This window comes from Epinephelus fuscoguttatus, linkage group LG10 (genome assembly GCF_011397635.1).
Source record: "Epinephelus fuscoguttatus linkage group LG10, E.fuscoguttatus.final_Chr_v1".
Lineage (NCBI taxonomy): Eukaryota > Metazoa > Chordata > Actinopteri > Perciformes > Serranidae > Epinephelus > Epinephelus fuscoguttatus.
In genome coordinates, this window is record NC_064761.1 from 10127792 (window position 1) to 10143606 (window position 15815).

General features: G+C 41.1%; 1 protein-coding gene across 2 annotated transcripts in view; it reads right to left on the reverse strand.

Annotated features, from left to right (window-relative positions):
• Positions 1-12384: 12384 nt before the first annotated feature.
• LOC125895517 (BMP/retinoic acid-inducible neural-specific protein 3-like) overlaps positions 12385-15815 on the reverse strand; it is a 70513-nt gene continuing 67082 nt past the window's right edge. For both annotated transcript variants that reach the window (XM_049587417.1, XM_049587418.1), the window contains exon 8: positions 12385-14189. In XM_049587417.1, coding sequence (XP_049443374.1) covers positions 13073-14189 — 1117 coding nt within the window. In that variant the 3' untranslated portion in view covers positions 12385-13072. The remainder of the gene's footprint in view (positions 14190-15815) is intronic.

Below are 15815 nucleotides of genomic sequence, written 5' to 3' on the forward strand. Positions count from 1 at the left end.
TTCCATTGGATTTTGGATTATTGCAGAAAATAAACTCTGTGGCAAACCAAAGTTTATAATACTTACTTGTTTTGTTCTGCGAGATAATTTCCCCAATTGAACACCACTTTTATGATTTTAGCTTAAATGCAGTCGCCAGAAGTGAAAAGCTAACCATAGTCTCATTTAGCCACTGGTTCGCAACTTTTTTTTAGACGTATGACAGCTTCAGAGTTTACAAGTGTGGTATTTACTGGCATATTTTATGTTGTAAGCTTGTGTTAACCACAGACCATATTTCAGGCATTTAACAAGAGCCACTGACTTCAAGAGGAGGCAACCGTAAGTGCTAAAACACTAACCCATTTCTGGGTTCTAGGGCTCATTCCTGCACCTCTCTGTATGTATTTAATTTTACAGAAAATACTTCAAATCAAAGTGCATTTTTTGTCAAAAGTAATGCAGTGCAGAGTTTGTTTTTCTTTCTTTTTTTTTTTAGTAATGCTCATGTCATGTTAGTTAAAACAGTCTTAGGAAACTTGTGGTTGAGAAATCTTTCAAATTCTACCTGTAATTTCAATTTGATCTCTCCTTTCATTCCAATATGCTGGCAGGGAAGAGCAATTTGCATTTTTTCTGACATCTCTGGCAGGAAGCGTCATTGCCGCCATAACATGTGATGGGGAACACTCTGGGCGATTTGAGTCTCTGAACCTGCATTTCCACACTGACTGCTTTCATCATATGAAATGGTTAAAGATCAGAGAGGAGTAAGAGAATGGTTGCGCGTGGATCAGTTGGGCTGCATGCTATACATGAACAGCACAAAGCACTTGGGGGAGTGTGCTCCTTTTATTTCACGGCTTGGAGTAAGACATAAACTCTTGAAAAATTACAGCAGACTACAAACCGGTGGGAGAACCACCTGAGCTTTGATGCTGTGTCCTCCAGCAGCCATCCATCAACACGGTTCCAAAAGAGATCTAAAGCCCAGAAATTCTCTCCTGTTACTACAAAACATGTGCGCATGCCTTAAATATCAGCCAAATGTCATCAGTTGCAGCAATTACACATAAAAACACAGAAAAATGCATATTTAATGCTCTGTAAAGTGTTATCACATCAAAAGAGAGAGCAATTTCTGTCCTTTAGAGGTCTCATATCCTGAATGGATTTTCAGAGGAATACATCTGATTTAAAAGATCCAGACAAAGCTGATAACCTACATCCAAAGCACCATCTACCATCTACCATCTCTCAGCTTCTGGGAATCCTTTTCCCACCCTAATACTTGGTTTATCTATTTAAATGATAAATATAGGTCTAAATAGGTCTTCTGACAGTGCCAAATTAATTGGGGCCAGTGGTTTAATAGATAATATCAATATCGTCTAAATTGAAGCCACTCAAAAACAGATCTTTTCTCCACTGCATTGTGTTTCATCCACCTCAGTCTTATTGTAGCTCAGCTCTCCTTCACAGCAGCTGGAGTTAACAGCATGGGCATTGTTAGGAAAAATACATGTGCGTGTGTGAAAACGTATTTGGGCAGTGAGTGACCTTGTTCTGACACTGAGGTAAGACAAATACACGATTCGCTGAGCTCTGACAGTTACTATCAACCAACACATTCTCACTCCGACCTTGTCACATATCAGCGTTTAGTCATGGACTTTCCATGTCCAGATACAATGTGCAAGGCACCCTGGGTGCATTGATTGTTGATGTTCTGGGAAAGTGTGTCAACTTCTGCCTGCTATGTGCATTGTCTTCTTTCAAAATACACTTCTGTTTTCACAAGAAATTTACAGATTACATACAGTTTCTTTCAAAAAAATCACACTAGATTCATACAACATCGCAAATTGACATTTTTTTCCTTCAATAACTAGTGAACGTGGTTGGGTTTAGGCAACCAAAGCATGTGGTTGGGTTTAAGAAAAAAGAACAGGGTTTGGCTTTATAATCTTACAGGATGCAAACACCACACGTTGGAGCCATTCTTCACCCCTCCCACTCACACCACTTGGTCTTTTGCCACCTTAACTTTCGATCTTGTCTCGCCACGTTTCCCCCTGACACCGCAGAGTGCTGTTACACTATAACTGTGACTGGCCACCTATCATGCCGACATAAAAGGACAGCTTGGTTTATCTGTGTCTGGCACTGCAAGTCACTGCCTTTGAAGACTTCAGGGTGAGACTGGGTTGCATCAGCAATTAAGAGTTGTATTCAAAACAGTTAAAGCTGAGATGAATGAAATGCATTTTTAACCCTTTTAGATCACATCCACAATCTTATTGTGCACCTATTTAACAACATATGCCAAAAAATGCAAAGAATCAATTACTTCATATTCTTTAATCAAAATATAATCATGTGTTTATCCTATAAAACAAAATATGAGGTGTACTTACATTTGTCTCAACCAGTTTCAATCAGTAATATCATGACATCTGCTAATCAGTCAGTCAGCAAGTTATAGTTGCACACAGCTAAGATTTGTCAGGTATAGCTAGATAGACTCAGTATGGTACGCTGGTGTTTCAACAGGTGTATGCCACCTCAAACTTAACATTCTGCTTGCCTAACTCCTGTTGTTATGGACCTCCTGGCTGGAATGTATTCACTTTGAGGAAAGTAGTATCTGTGACAGCTCCAGATTATGCACAAGACATTACACAGTGGACTGCCTCAGCAACTACAACGAGCTTCATCTCTTTCTCCCTGACAAACACTGCTACCCACTTTTTAATGATCAAATCAAATTCCTCCCAACAATATATCCCATGGAATTAAATGACCCGCCTGCCCATCCTGTGTCATTTGGAAGTCCTGTCACAATACTGAAGCGAGATACTCTAGAAATGTTGTGTTATCAGGAATATGACCTGCTGAGATATTAACTCCATGAGTAACTTGATAACTGGCCAAAATCTGATTAAAGTGTTCTCTGAAAGCCAATTTCTGTTCTCAGCCAAAGATAATTTGTGAGGAAAAAAAAACTTGCATTTTGGAACACCACTGTTCAACAGACCTTTCCACAGCAGACATTTTTAAATTGTCTTTGCAGAAAGAGCACAGGTGAAACTGATTTACATTAACAATGGCTCATTTCCATAAAGCTGTACTTGGTAACTTTTATAAAAAACAGTTAGACATATTAGTTGAAATTGTCACTATATCCACACAGTATTGCATGAAACAAAAAATCTGCAGACAGTGCTTCTAATAGGGGTGTAATGATCCATCGATCTGGATTTATATACTGGTTCGATGATCAACAATCCAGTATCATTAATGCAATGTGAAAACATTGATCTACATCATCATCTTAAGGATATGCTTTTATTTTGAAAGTGTGTGTCACCATCAAACAGCAGCAGGCAGATGGCAAACAGCCAGGAGAAAGACCATGAGGATAACATTATTTACTCTGTGATAAATCAGCAGTGTGGAAATATTTTGGATTGCGGACAAAATTCAGGTCAACAGACAGAGCACATTGTGCATGGAAACAATGCCATTACGACATAAAACAGAACGTATCGTTTCCTACCTGGTCGGTCTTCTCACTACAGAAACATTAGCTGCCCTGTTTCAACAATGTTTGGCTGAATAAACGTGCATACAGGCTGAAATTTAACTGTGCTGTTCTGTCGGGAGATGCAGTGACTTAAACCAACAGTGAGCAAGAAAAATAATGCCATAGTGTTATCTGAAACTTTTCTGCTTCTGGCCAAATTCTCATTGGTCAAATAATCGCGGTGTTACTTTCATAAGGACGAAAGTGCTACATCAACAGCTTTCCAGGATTAATCCATTACTGCGGCGGGGGGACAGGCTAAGTTTCGTGTGAAAAACGTTTTTGCCAGAAAGATGGACCCGCCCACCCTCATGCTCAGCGTCGTGGTGACGCAGACCTCCTGTCTGTTTCTGTAAGCTGAAACCATTTCTCTCAGTGGAAACGGAGCTTGTATTTACTTGTATTTCACAGATAAGAAACTATAAATTGTGAAGACAGTAAAGCCTCCACTAAAATAGCATTTTAAGTTGTGTGTATGATTTATCCTTCAGGGATTCATACTTCAGGATTTATCCTGGCTTCATATGAGCAGAGGAAGTCTCTGCTCGTCGCTAGGCTAATGTATATAATGTAAAATGCCATAGGCTGGCGCTAATAACGTTAGCATATTGTATTTGTTTGGAAATCATGTTTAGTGTAAGACAGTTGTTTTGTCGGTGAATGTTGTGAGTCATAATGGAGCCAAATTATGTAGGCTACCGTTACCTTTGTTAGGGGGCGATCACACAGAAATGAGACGCTAGAGACACGGACGCTTCAAAGACGCTTGAAATGCTGGAAGCGCTTATTCAGTGCGCGCTAGACAAAAAACCCCAGCAAGGAGCACCTGTGGAGCGGGGGTGCATGCACAACACACACACACACACACACACACACCTCCTGTCATCTCCCTATGTCTCCCCTTGAATATAGTGTTTCCCTCAAAGACAGTAGAGACAGTACTAGCTTACATGAAACTATCATGAGCTATCAAATCAAATCCAACTTTGTTTATATAGCATTTTTCATACATAAAAATGCAGCACAAAAAGGTCACCAGCCCTGTCACATATCCCACTGTCTGAAAGTTAACTAGCTGCTATGACAATATCGTCTTTGTCAATTACATTGTACTCACCAGACAAATTCATTGCGCTGCTCACCCAGCTCAGCTCTTAAAAATCAAATATTGTCAGGATAAATTTCTCGTCTTAGGATTGCTTTGTGTTGTCTGGCACTCGTAACTGCCGTAAACTGCCGTAACTGACCTAACTGCCACAACAAAACAGGAAGGAGGATTTGATTGGCTGCCTGGGCCAATGACGACAATGACAAATGGTGCTACTGGCGTCTGACGCTCAAAAAGTTGAAAATATTTTAACTTTTCAGCGTCTATGCACGTCTAAAAAGAAGCGTCTACAAAAACGCGTGTCTAAAAAGACGCCGGAAAAACGCCTGTCTAAAAAGACGCTTGAACACTGGTCAGACGCGCCGTGTCATAGGAAAACAATTGTTTTACTGGCCCCTTTACATGTTGCTGTTGTCCCTGGTTTTATATGAGAAGAGGAAAAGATCGCTAGACGCTAGGCTAATTTATACAATGTAAAATGCCATAGACTTGTGCTAATAAAGTTAGCATGTTGTATTGGTGGTGGAAATGTGTCCAGATGAAGACAAGTGTTTGTCTGTCAGTTCTGCGATTTACAGTGAAGCCAAATTGTGTACTTGTGTTTGAAATTGTCCCTATTAAGCCATATTTAATGTGTGTTTTGAACCAACTAGGCCTATATAGACCATTTCAAAATTGACAACATAAACATTCTAATGAGTCCCTTGGTACTTCCTAGAATGTTTGTTCATGCAGTAGCTGACAGGAAGTGCACAGGGACCAAAGCTGTTGCCCTAGCAACAGAGCATAAGTGAAACAGTCTATAAATAAAGTTTGATTTGAACTAAACTTTACAGCACTTAACACAGTCCTTCACCGCCAACTAGTGTTTTGGAGGTGTAACTGCAGAGTGACACAGACACACCACCGCAGAAGTTAAAATAACGTGCAGATCCCCCCCGCCCCCCACGACTAATCGATTAGTTTATGTGTGACTTTAGTCGACCAAGATTTTCTTTGGTTGACTGCAGCCCTAATGTAAACATGTTTATGCTAATAATGGGTCACGAGCAAAGAACAATTGTTTTGTCCATGAATCTTTGTTGTTAATTCATGTTTTATGGCTGTTGGAAAAAAAATCTTAAAATCTTAATCTTAAAAATCAAATATTGTCAGGATAAATTTCTCGTCTTAGGATTGCTTTGTGTTGTCTGGCACTCGTAACTGCCGTAAACTGCCGTAACTGACCTAACTGCCACAACAAAACAGGAAGGAGGATTTGATTGGCTGCCTGGGCCAATGACGACAATGACAAATGGTGCTACTGGCGTCTGACGCTCAAAAAGTTGAAAATATTTCAACTTTTCAGCGTCTATGCACGTCTAAAAAGAAGCGTCTACAAAAACGCGTGTCTAAAAAGACGCCGGAAAAACGCCTGTCTAAAAAGACGCTTGAACGCTGGTCAGACGCGCCGTGTCATAGGAAAACAATTGTTTTACTGGCCCCTTTACATGTTGCTGTTGTCCCTGGTTTTATATGAGAAGAGGAAAAGATCGCTAGACGCTAGGCTAATTTATACAATGTAAAATGCCATAGACTTGTGCTAATAACGTTAGCATGTTGTATTGGTGGTGGAAATGTGTCCAGATGAAGACAAGTGTTTGTCTGTCAGTTCTGCGATTTATAGTGAAGCCAAATTGTGTACTTGTGTTTGAAATTGTCCCTATTAAGCCATATTTAATGTGTGTTTTGAACCAACTAGGCCTATATAGACCATTTCAAAATTGACAACATAAACATTCTAATGAGTCCCTTGGTACTTCCTAGAATGTTTGTTCATGCAGTAGCTGACAGGAAGTGCACAGGGACCAAAGCTGTTGCCCTAGCAACAGAGCATAAGTGAAACAGTCTATAAATAAAGTTTGATTTGAACTAAACTTTACAGCACTTAACACAGTCCTTCACCGCCAACTAGTGTTTTGGAGGTGTAACTGCAGAGTGACACAGACACACCACCGCAGAAGTTAAAATAACGTGCAGATCCCCCCCGCCCCCCACGACTAATCGATTAGTTTATGTGTGACTTTAGTCGACCAAGATTTTCTTTGGTTGACTGCAGCCCTAATGTAAACATGTTTATGCTAATAATGGGTCACGAGCAAAGAACAATTGTTTTGTCCATGAATCTTTGTTGTTAATTCATGTTTTATGGCTGTTGGAAAAAGTTTACCTTCAGTGCTTTAAGTCAGGTAGCCCTGACGTTTTAGGAAACAGATGATGGTTTGGGTTAAAATAAAAAGATTTCTTCCAGAAAGGTCTTTCTGTCAGAAAGCCTTGAAGGTTATAGCCTACCATGTGCTGCTTTATGTGAGTTAGTAGAGTCAGTTTAAAGTAAACTCTACTGCGCTTAAGCAGTTACAGTAATTCACATTATTTATGTGTTGTCTTTATCTTTTATGGTCAAAAGCAGAAAGAAAATGGATGACAGCCTCTTTTGTAACCAGTGTGTTACATGAGCATATAATATCGTTTCATATTGATCGCAGGCCACTAAATCGCATCGCATCGAAATGTATCATGGCAGACTTTGGAATATCATATTGTTGTCCAAAGAATCGATATAATATCGTATTGTGATCAAACCAGTGACTTACACCCTAAGCTTCTAATGGCATTTCCAAGAATGTACTGCAGCTGAATGAAAACAACCAGTCAGAGCCAAGGAGTCTTTAACACAGCTGTCAATCATGTTGATCACTGTTCATGAATGGCGGTCAAACTATCAAACTAGGAAGTGCTTCCCAAATATGGAAATTAAATGTTTGGATTTTTTTCACGGATTATCTGTCTCATGTACTGGATTTGGGGATTTTCTGCCTCTCTTCTCTGCAGATCAGTGGGCAGACATGTTCAGTGCTCTTCACACAGGTTTAATTGGGTCCAAGTGCGGCCTCTGACTGTTCTGCTAGAGGACATTAACAAAGTCGTTGCCAAGCCACTCCAGTGTTATGTTGGCTGTGTGCTTCGGACCATTGTCCTGTTGGAAGGTGAACCTTTGGCCAAGGCTGAAGCCCTGAGCTTTCTGGACCAGATTTTCATTGAGAATACCTCAGTGCTTCACAGACCATGTGAGCAGAGCACAAGCAAGCTGGGAGCACTTGCTGAAGGATTTAAAATGGAGCGCAGAGTGGATGTTTTAAAAAGCTGGAGTGTCGCCTTATCTTCTGCTCCATCCCACTGTAATTTCACTGGTACTGCGCACACCATGAGTTTGAAGCATGCCTGGTCAGGGCTTGACATTAAATTTTTTGTTCACCAGCCACTGTGGCTATTTTCCACAGTTACAAGCTACTAAACACTTTTACGAGCCTAGAAATGAGGTTTTATTTGATTACAGTTGACTATGGTAACTTCAAGGTTGGGGGTTCACCCAAAAAAAAAATCTAGAAGAAATGTAATTTGTATTCATTTACATAATCAGGATCCTAGCATATATATTTTCGTATCATTACTAATGTGCCCATTCTCATGCTCTGGTACCATCTGAGCTTCATTCAGCTTTACCTCAACCCTGACCAGTCCCTGCTACTGGGAAAAAAAAAAAACCCTACAGCTTGACACTGCCACCACGCTTTATCATTTGGATAGTATTGTGCAAGTGATAAGTGGTGCCTTGTCTCCTCCAGACATCATGCTTGGAACTGAGCCAAACAGTTCAATCTTGGTTTCATCAGACCAGGCTTTGATCAGAGCTCTTGTTTCTCACAATCTGAGAGTCCTTTGGGTGTTTTCCCGTGTCTTTCACTGAGGAGAGGCTTCTGTCTGGCCGCTCTGTCATAAAGCCCAGATCAGTTGGAGTGTTGCAATGATGGTTGTCCCTGTGGAAGTTTCTCCACACAGGATCTCTGGAGCTCTGCCACAGTGACCATCGTTTTCTTGGGCAACTCTCTTATAACAACTTCCCCCGCAATGGCTCAGTTTGGCTGGTGAGCAAGCTCACCCAGGTTGTTCTTCCAAACTCCTTCCATATAAGAATCAGGAGGCCACTGCCCTTTTGGAAACCTTTACAGCAGCAGAACTTTTCACAGATCTGTGCCTCGACAAAATCCTGTCTCTGAGCTCTGTGGGTCTTTTGTTTGACCTCATGGCTTCGTTTTTGCTCTGATATGCATGTATGCGTCAGCTGTGAGACCCTACATAGACTGTGCCCTTTCTAATTTTAATGTCCTATAAATTAAGTTTACCATGGGTGGACTCCAGTCAAGGTTGAGTTACATCTCAGAGGTGATCATGAGAAATGGGGGACACCAGAGGTAATTATCATGGGAAAGAATCTGATGCTTATACTTGATACTTCAATTATTTCCTTTTCAATAAATTTGCAGAAATGTCTAAACTCCTGTTTTGACTTTGTCATTTTGGGGAACTTTCCTTGTTACTCTGTGCTGACAGTAATTAGCCACAATACTTGTTATTGCTGTTCCATTACACACCACAAAATTGGTAATTACATAGCTCCTCAAAATTCAGACTTATCATGTATCTTATCATGTCTTTAACCTGGGGTCCCCTGTTGTCTGTGACCACTATTTTCCCAAGGCTCTGCCTGAAACACGGAGAATCACTCATGCAGCAACATTTCACCTTTCACATATCCGGCCACAAGCTTCATTTGTTCTTTGTAGCCTGCAGCTGTCCACCATTAAAATCCAGTTTTGGCTGTTTAGCCAGTGTAAGGCTACAGCCAACCTCTGCAGCTGAGGAGGGGTGTATTTCCTGGAGCTGTTGTTGTAGGTGTTTCAGACCGGATGTTTGAGGACATGTTTTATTTGGAAAGAGTTAAGAACCACCACCTGGAGCAACAGTGTTCTTGTCATCTTTCCTCTCAACAAAATCAAAGTAATAGGAATATCTCCAGCTGCTCAAGGTAAGTGTTTCTGTCCTCCAAACTAACTTAGCTTGCTGCTTTGTGATGTGCACAACACAAGGATTACGAACATGAATCCACTGATGTGATTGTTGTATTTCAAGTCAGTAGTGGGGTGATGACAAAATTAATGTTGGAATGAGTTGTTAGGTTTTGAGTACCAGTAATATCATTACTGAAATTTTATTGTGATTAGTTCTACTTCTCGTTACTGGAGAAAGTAATGTTACTGCCCAACACTGATACTGAGTATAGATTGATGAGGGGAAAATATGAATTTAATCAATTTTAGTATAAGGCTGTAATATATTAAAATGTGCAAAAAGTGATGGTGTCTGAGTACTTTCTTAAAGGGAAATTTCGGTTTATTTCAACCTGTCTCCTATTGTCCTAAATTTGGTTCAAGTGACTAGTGACATAAAAATAATAGTTAGCATGTTAGCCGTTAGCCTAGATACAGCCGGGGGTGCATTAGTAGCGTCAGACCTGTTAAAACGTAAGTGAACGGGCAACCTTCAAGTGCAAAGTTAGTCCACTAAACAAGCTTTTTCTCCACAAAGACCGCCTCATGTAGTTAGGATAAATGTCAAAGAACATATAGAAAACAACATGTAAACGTGTTGTCTTACCTTACCGGTGTGCTGCCATGTTTGTTTATCCCTCTAGCTCCGCTTTCCAAAGCGCGGCCGAAATATTGCAAGAACAAGCAGCGATCTCATAGCGTGCCTGAACAAGCAGCAACAGTTGGAAGTATACACTGACGAAGAGCTTTGTGAAATTGAAGAACGGAGGAGGAGAGAGAGAGAGAGGCGCAACAGGTAGAGGACGAGAGAGGAGGAATGGCTGCTGCAAGGCTGCGTAGCTCTGGAGATTGGTGGTGTACCTGTGAATGCTGTGCCCCAATGCCCACAGAAGAGGAATGCCTCTGTTGCAAGGAATGGGACCGGTTGAAGCCTTATTTTCAAGGTCTGGATGTGACCGAGGACGAGACACCTCCACCTGGAGTAACATTAGTATCTAGCTGGGCTGTATCTAGAGCTGGCGAGATATATTTCAGCTGCGCTTTGGAAAGCAGAGTGAGAGGGATAAACAAACATGGCAGCACACCGGAAAGGTAAGACAACACATTTACATGTCGTTTTCTGTATGTTCTCTGACATTTATCCTAACGATATGAGGCGGTCTTTGTGGAAAAAGCTTGTTTAGTGGACTAACTTTGCACTTGAAGGGATGCCCATTCACTTACGTTTTAACAGGTCTGACGCTACTATTCGCCCCGGCTGTATCTAGGCTAACGGCTAACATGTTAACTATTATTTTTCGTCACTAGTCACTTGAAACAACTATTATTTTTCGTCACTAGTCACTTGAAACAAATTTAGGACGATAGGAGACAGGCTGAAATAAACCAAATTTCCCTTTAAGTATCAGATACAGCATCTTAATATTATTATATTAATACTTGTACTCAGTACTCAGATTGGGATCAGGACCAAAAAAAACTTGATTGGGGAGCCCAGTCTCACCCTGAAGTTGTCGAAATCTGGTCAGAAACAGATAAAAAAGTGTCCTATAACGTTGGCATGATAGGCAGCTGGTTGCTGTTATAGTTTAACAACACTCAGCTGTGTTGGGGGAAATGCGATGGGACAAGGATGAAAGTTAAGGCAGCGAAAGTCCAACTGAGGTGGGCGCAAGGGGTGGCGGATGTCCAACAAACACATGAGAGAGTGATGTTCTAAAGCCAAACCTTGTTCTTTTTTCCTAAACCTAACCATGTGCTTTTGTTGCCTAAACGCAACCATGTGTGTTTGTTGTTGCCGATGTAATGTGTTTATTTTGAAACAGACTGTATGTAAACGTTTTCCTGTGAAAACGGGAGTGTATTTTGAAAGAAAACAATGCATGTACCATGGCAGAACTTGACCCGGTGCCGCAGAACATCAACAACCAACGCACCCAGGGTACCTTGCATGTCGCATGTCGACGTGCAAAGTCCATGACCAAACGTCAAGATGCGACAAGATTGGAGTGAGAATGTGTTGGATTGGCAAGTCATTACTAATTCATTTTGCCAATATGAAGTACGTTTTTAAAGTTGAATTATTTCCTTTTCTTGTACACTTTATCACACGCAGGGGTTTGATTCTTTATTGTGAGGGAAATAAAAACATCAAAACTATTATTACATTAACATATATCATCATAATTCTGGAAAGGCAGTCATTTGTACTGGACAATGACTTCATAGGATTTACCTTGAAACTGTGTTAAGCTCGCAGCTAACAGTGAATCAACCTGTGCTGTTGCAGGTGTATCCTCGTGGAGTTAGTGCTCCGACAACAGATCCAGATAAATCTGAAATCAGCTTCGAATAACTGAAAATCCCAGGCTTGTGACAAATCCTGTTATCCACGAACAGGCCCCAGGGATTTTCACGGCAGACATTTGACATGCCACAGCAGGAAGAGCGCAGGTGTTATTAATAACCCTAATAAAGGGCAGCAATCAAGCTCCAGGGCCTCTCTGTATTCTGCATGCTGTCTCACTGTAACGCCCAAATGTAATGGACTCTCTTTATTAATGGCATTATCTACACCCGCTGTGAAAATTCTGTGTGTCATAAGTATCTCCTGCATGAAAAATACACCGTCTAATAGACCACACATAAAAATGTTTTTATTTAGTGTATTAACAAATTGTATTATACATTTTATAGACAGTGTTTTTTTTCTTTACTTTTGTTTCACAAACAACAGCATTATAAAAATAAAAGCACATATAACATATATTGTGATCATGGTGTCATTTTTTCTCGGCAAATCTGAAGTAATACAGCGTCTATTTACTCAATTTGTTTATTCAGTTTTTTTTGTTCTTTTCCTACAAAAATGTGTAGTACAGTTTAAAAAAAGGAGTGAGCTTACTGTTCAATGGAGAGCTAAAAACAATGAAGTGCCCATCATGTGCCAGGTTAAAAAGGAAGGCCATGATTATAAAACAAATGTTTATTTTTGCACCCGTGAAATAAATGTGATGAGAAAAATACAAACGAAAAGTCATGCTGGTGTTGAAATGGTTATATCTGTGAGATGATTACATTGCTTGGGTAATACTTCATCAGCAAAAGCTTTTGTTTACGTATGTGAGCGATTTCAAATTTGTGCAACCTACAAATGTCAGCACACTGGCAACATATCAGTGGTGGTAGAGTTTTAAATTTATATTATTAACTGTCAAAGTTATTATTTTCATCAGGAGAGAAAAAAAGAGCTATGAGGCAAGTTTGGTGAAATCCTCCATAATTCTACAATGTTGTACAAATTTATACGAAAAGCTGACATGAGAATCTCAAATGCACTCTTGAGATCCATGACGACAATGGAAATGTCCCCCAAATGTCCCTTGCTCGGCTCCAGAATTGCTCTTAACCATCATCAGGCCTGTGTGATAACTGCTGTGCCATCTGTGCACCTGGCCGCCCGCCCACTTATTAGCTACATAATTTGGTTGTTTCATATTCCATCGAGTTGGGCTGCTTGGCACTGAAAGTCTGCAGCGCTGCCTGGATCCTGGCAACGTCCGTGGTGGACAGTTTGAGCCGGTGCCGCAGCAGACAGGAGAAGAGGTCCAGAGGCTGAGCTCCAGGCGGGGAGAGCCTGTTGACCCGATCCCGGATCTCCAGCAGCTGCAGCAGGGCAGAGTCCTGCGATCCCTGAGTATATGGGTAGTCAAGCTGTAAAATCAAGTCCTGGATCGCTTCCGGGTCAAAGTGCATACTGTAGCCATACACCTGGATGCTGTTTATCTTCATGTAGCCTAGGTTTCGCCCCGGTTCCAGGTACTCCAAGGGTTCATAATATACAGTTCCATTCCCATTAGTTGAGGGCCCTCTGATTCGGCTCCTTAGGTAAAAGTGGACTGTCTCAAAAAATGTTTTCCACTTGTTGCCCAAAGTTAAAGTCCAGTTATAACAATCATAAGGAAGGTCTAATTTAGTCCTTTCCCAGTCAGGGTAGTTGTTCTGATCAATGGGCATGATCCAGCTCTCTGAGTGGCTGCCCCCAAACGGATTGATATAGACAGATAGCAGGGGGTCCAGAGTGCTGTTCTTGGTAAGGCAGATCTGAAGAGACATCCCCAGGAGCATGTGGACATGGTTTGACTTGTATTTATTACTTTTCAGCGTCAGCAGCATCCTCTTCCTCCACGATGGGTCGAACCAATTATTCAGCCTGACGTCGTTGCTGACAAAGATCCCGTGGATGCTGATGCGGTTGTCACGTTTCTGCAGGAGGTAGCGCAGCTCCAGGTCCTGCAGGTCTGTCTCGAAGCCAATATAGTGGTCAGTGGAGTCCGGCACTTCGTTGCGGCACACACCCTGGCTCAGCATGTAACCCTGGTTACAGGTGGCACAGCGGGAGCGGTTCTCGTAAGAGCAGGAGGCGCAGGAGGTGCCCTCGCCCACCGTGCAGGGGATCACGCCCTGGCAAGGGGGGTGCTCGTAGGGGCACGAGCAGCTCTTGGTCTCCTCCAAGTAGGAGCCGATGTGGTTGTTTTCACTGCAGTACATGATGGAGAGGATGTAGTTCAGCCAGTAGCTGAGGGGCCTGCAACAGAAACAGAGCAGCATGTAAGATTTACTGTAGATATGAATAATAAATTTAAGTATTTATGAAAAAAGAATCCGTCTTCCTCAGAAACCTGTAAGCTAAAGAAATGACTGTCATGTGGACATGGGCGGATTATGAGACAGTGGGCCCCTGGAAACAGATATGCAAATGGCCCCACCACCTTTCCTTCAGAGCAAGACACAGACTTTGAGGTTTTGCATCTCTTTGCTGCATCTTGTGTGCATCTTTGTGCAATTACATCTTTTTGAGGTTAGTGTCTCTGTGATAATTTTGTTTCTCCTTGTGGTAATTTTGCATCTCTTTATGGGTCTTTTTTTTGTCCTTTCATGGTTATTTTGAGTCTCTTCCTAATTGGTACATCTTAATGTAAGTGACATTTTGCAGGTGAAGGCCAGGGGTGCCCTGACACTTTGGGTCCCTGGGCCTGTGCCTGGTGGGCCTGTTCAGGATACCATCCATGCATGAAGGGAATGACCGCACTAAAGTTATTTTGAGTTATGTGACAAAGTCTGTAGGTGCCTGAAAATTGTAGACAAAAAACATTTGTATATTCGGGAACAAAATAACAAATATAGTGCAGTAGTTTTATCCGGTCTTTAAAGATGAAGTTAAATTTCCAATGAAATAAAGTGTTGTGTTATAATAATAGAAAAACATTTTTGAGTATTCCTGTCACTATTTCTCTTTTCTCCCGTATGATATGAACATGCAGTGTTGTTAATGACACTTCCTGCCCTCAGTTGACCAACTAAACCCTCCCATTATATTAAACCACACTTGATTGTTAGCTTGTGGCTTGTAACGACTTGCAAAGTAATATCATGGGTTTGTGGTGCATGTTTCAATGTTAATGGCAAAAAAAACATGGCTGAGGTCTAACATCTCCATTGTCAGCTTTCTGATCTAACAACGTGGGCGAGGGAAGGATAGGTGAAGGCCAACAGTCCTTCGGTGTTCTGTATTGCTTCATATTCTCAAGAGACTCATGCCCAGTGAGCAAGGCCCACGTTTAAGTGTTACATTCAAATCCTATTGGTAAAATATTTCTAGAAATGATACTATCCATACACTGTATTTGGTTTTAGTCTGAAATAACTCCCACATTGGCAGAATATAATGTAGTGTTTTATGTAAAACCCCCGCTGATGAAGTTTAACATTATGAATACCTGCACAGACTATCTGATATTAAAACATTAGGGTATGTATGTATTTTTGATAGACAATTCACTCTAAAGTAATGTTTTAGAGTCAGCGACTAGGACTATATGAGTAACAACCAGCATTACTCTATCTCTAAGACACAAGCTGTAATGGTAAATCAAAATTCCTGAGATTGTTTATGAAAAAAAGGAGCAGATGGACGCACAACAAGAATATAATGTCCTAAATCAGTCTTTCGCTTTCTTTGTTCCACATCTGTCACATTTCTGAATCCCTTTTCGTTCTCTAGCAGAGTTAGCAGTTTTGTTATTGTCGTCATGTGCAGCTTCTAAATTAATTTATGACCAAACAGTGGTGCATGTATAAGTCATTTACATTCCAAAAACATATCTTGGAGGCAAAATTCAACACTTGTCCCAACAGTGTTTTGACTAAATAA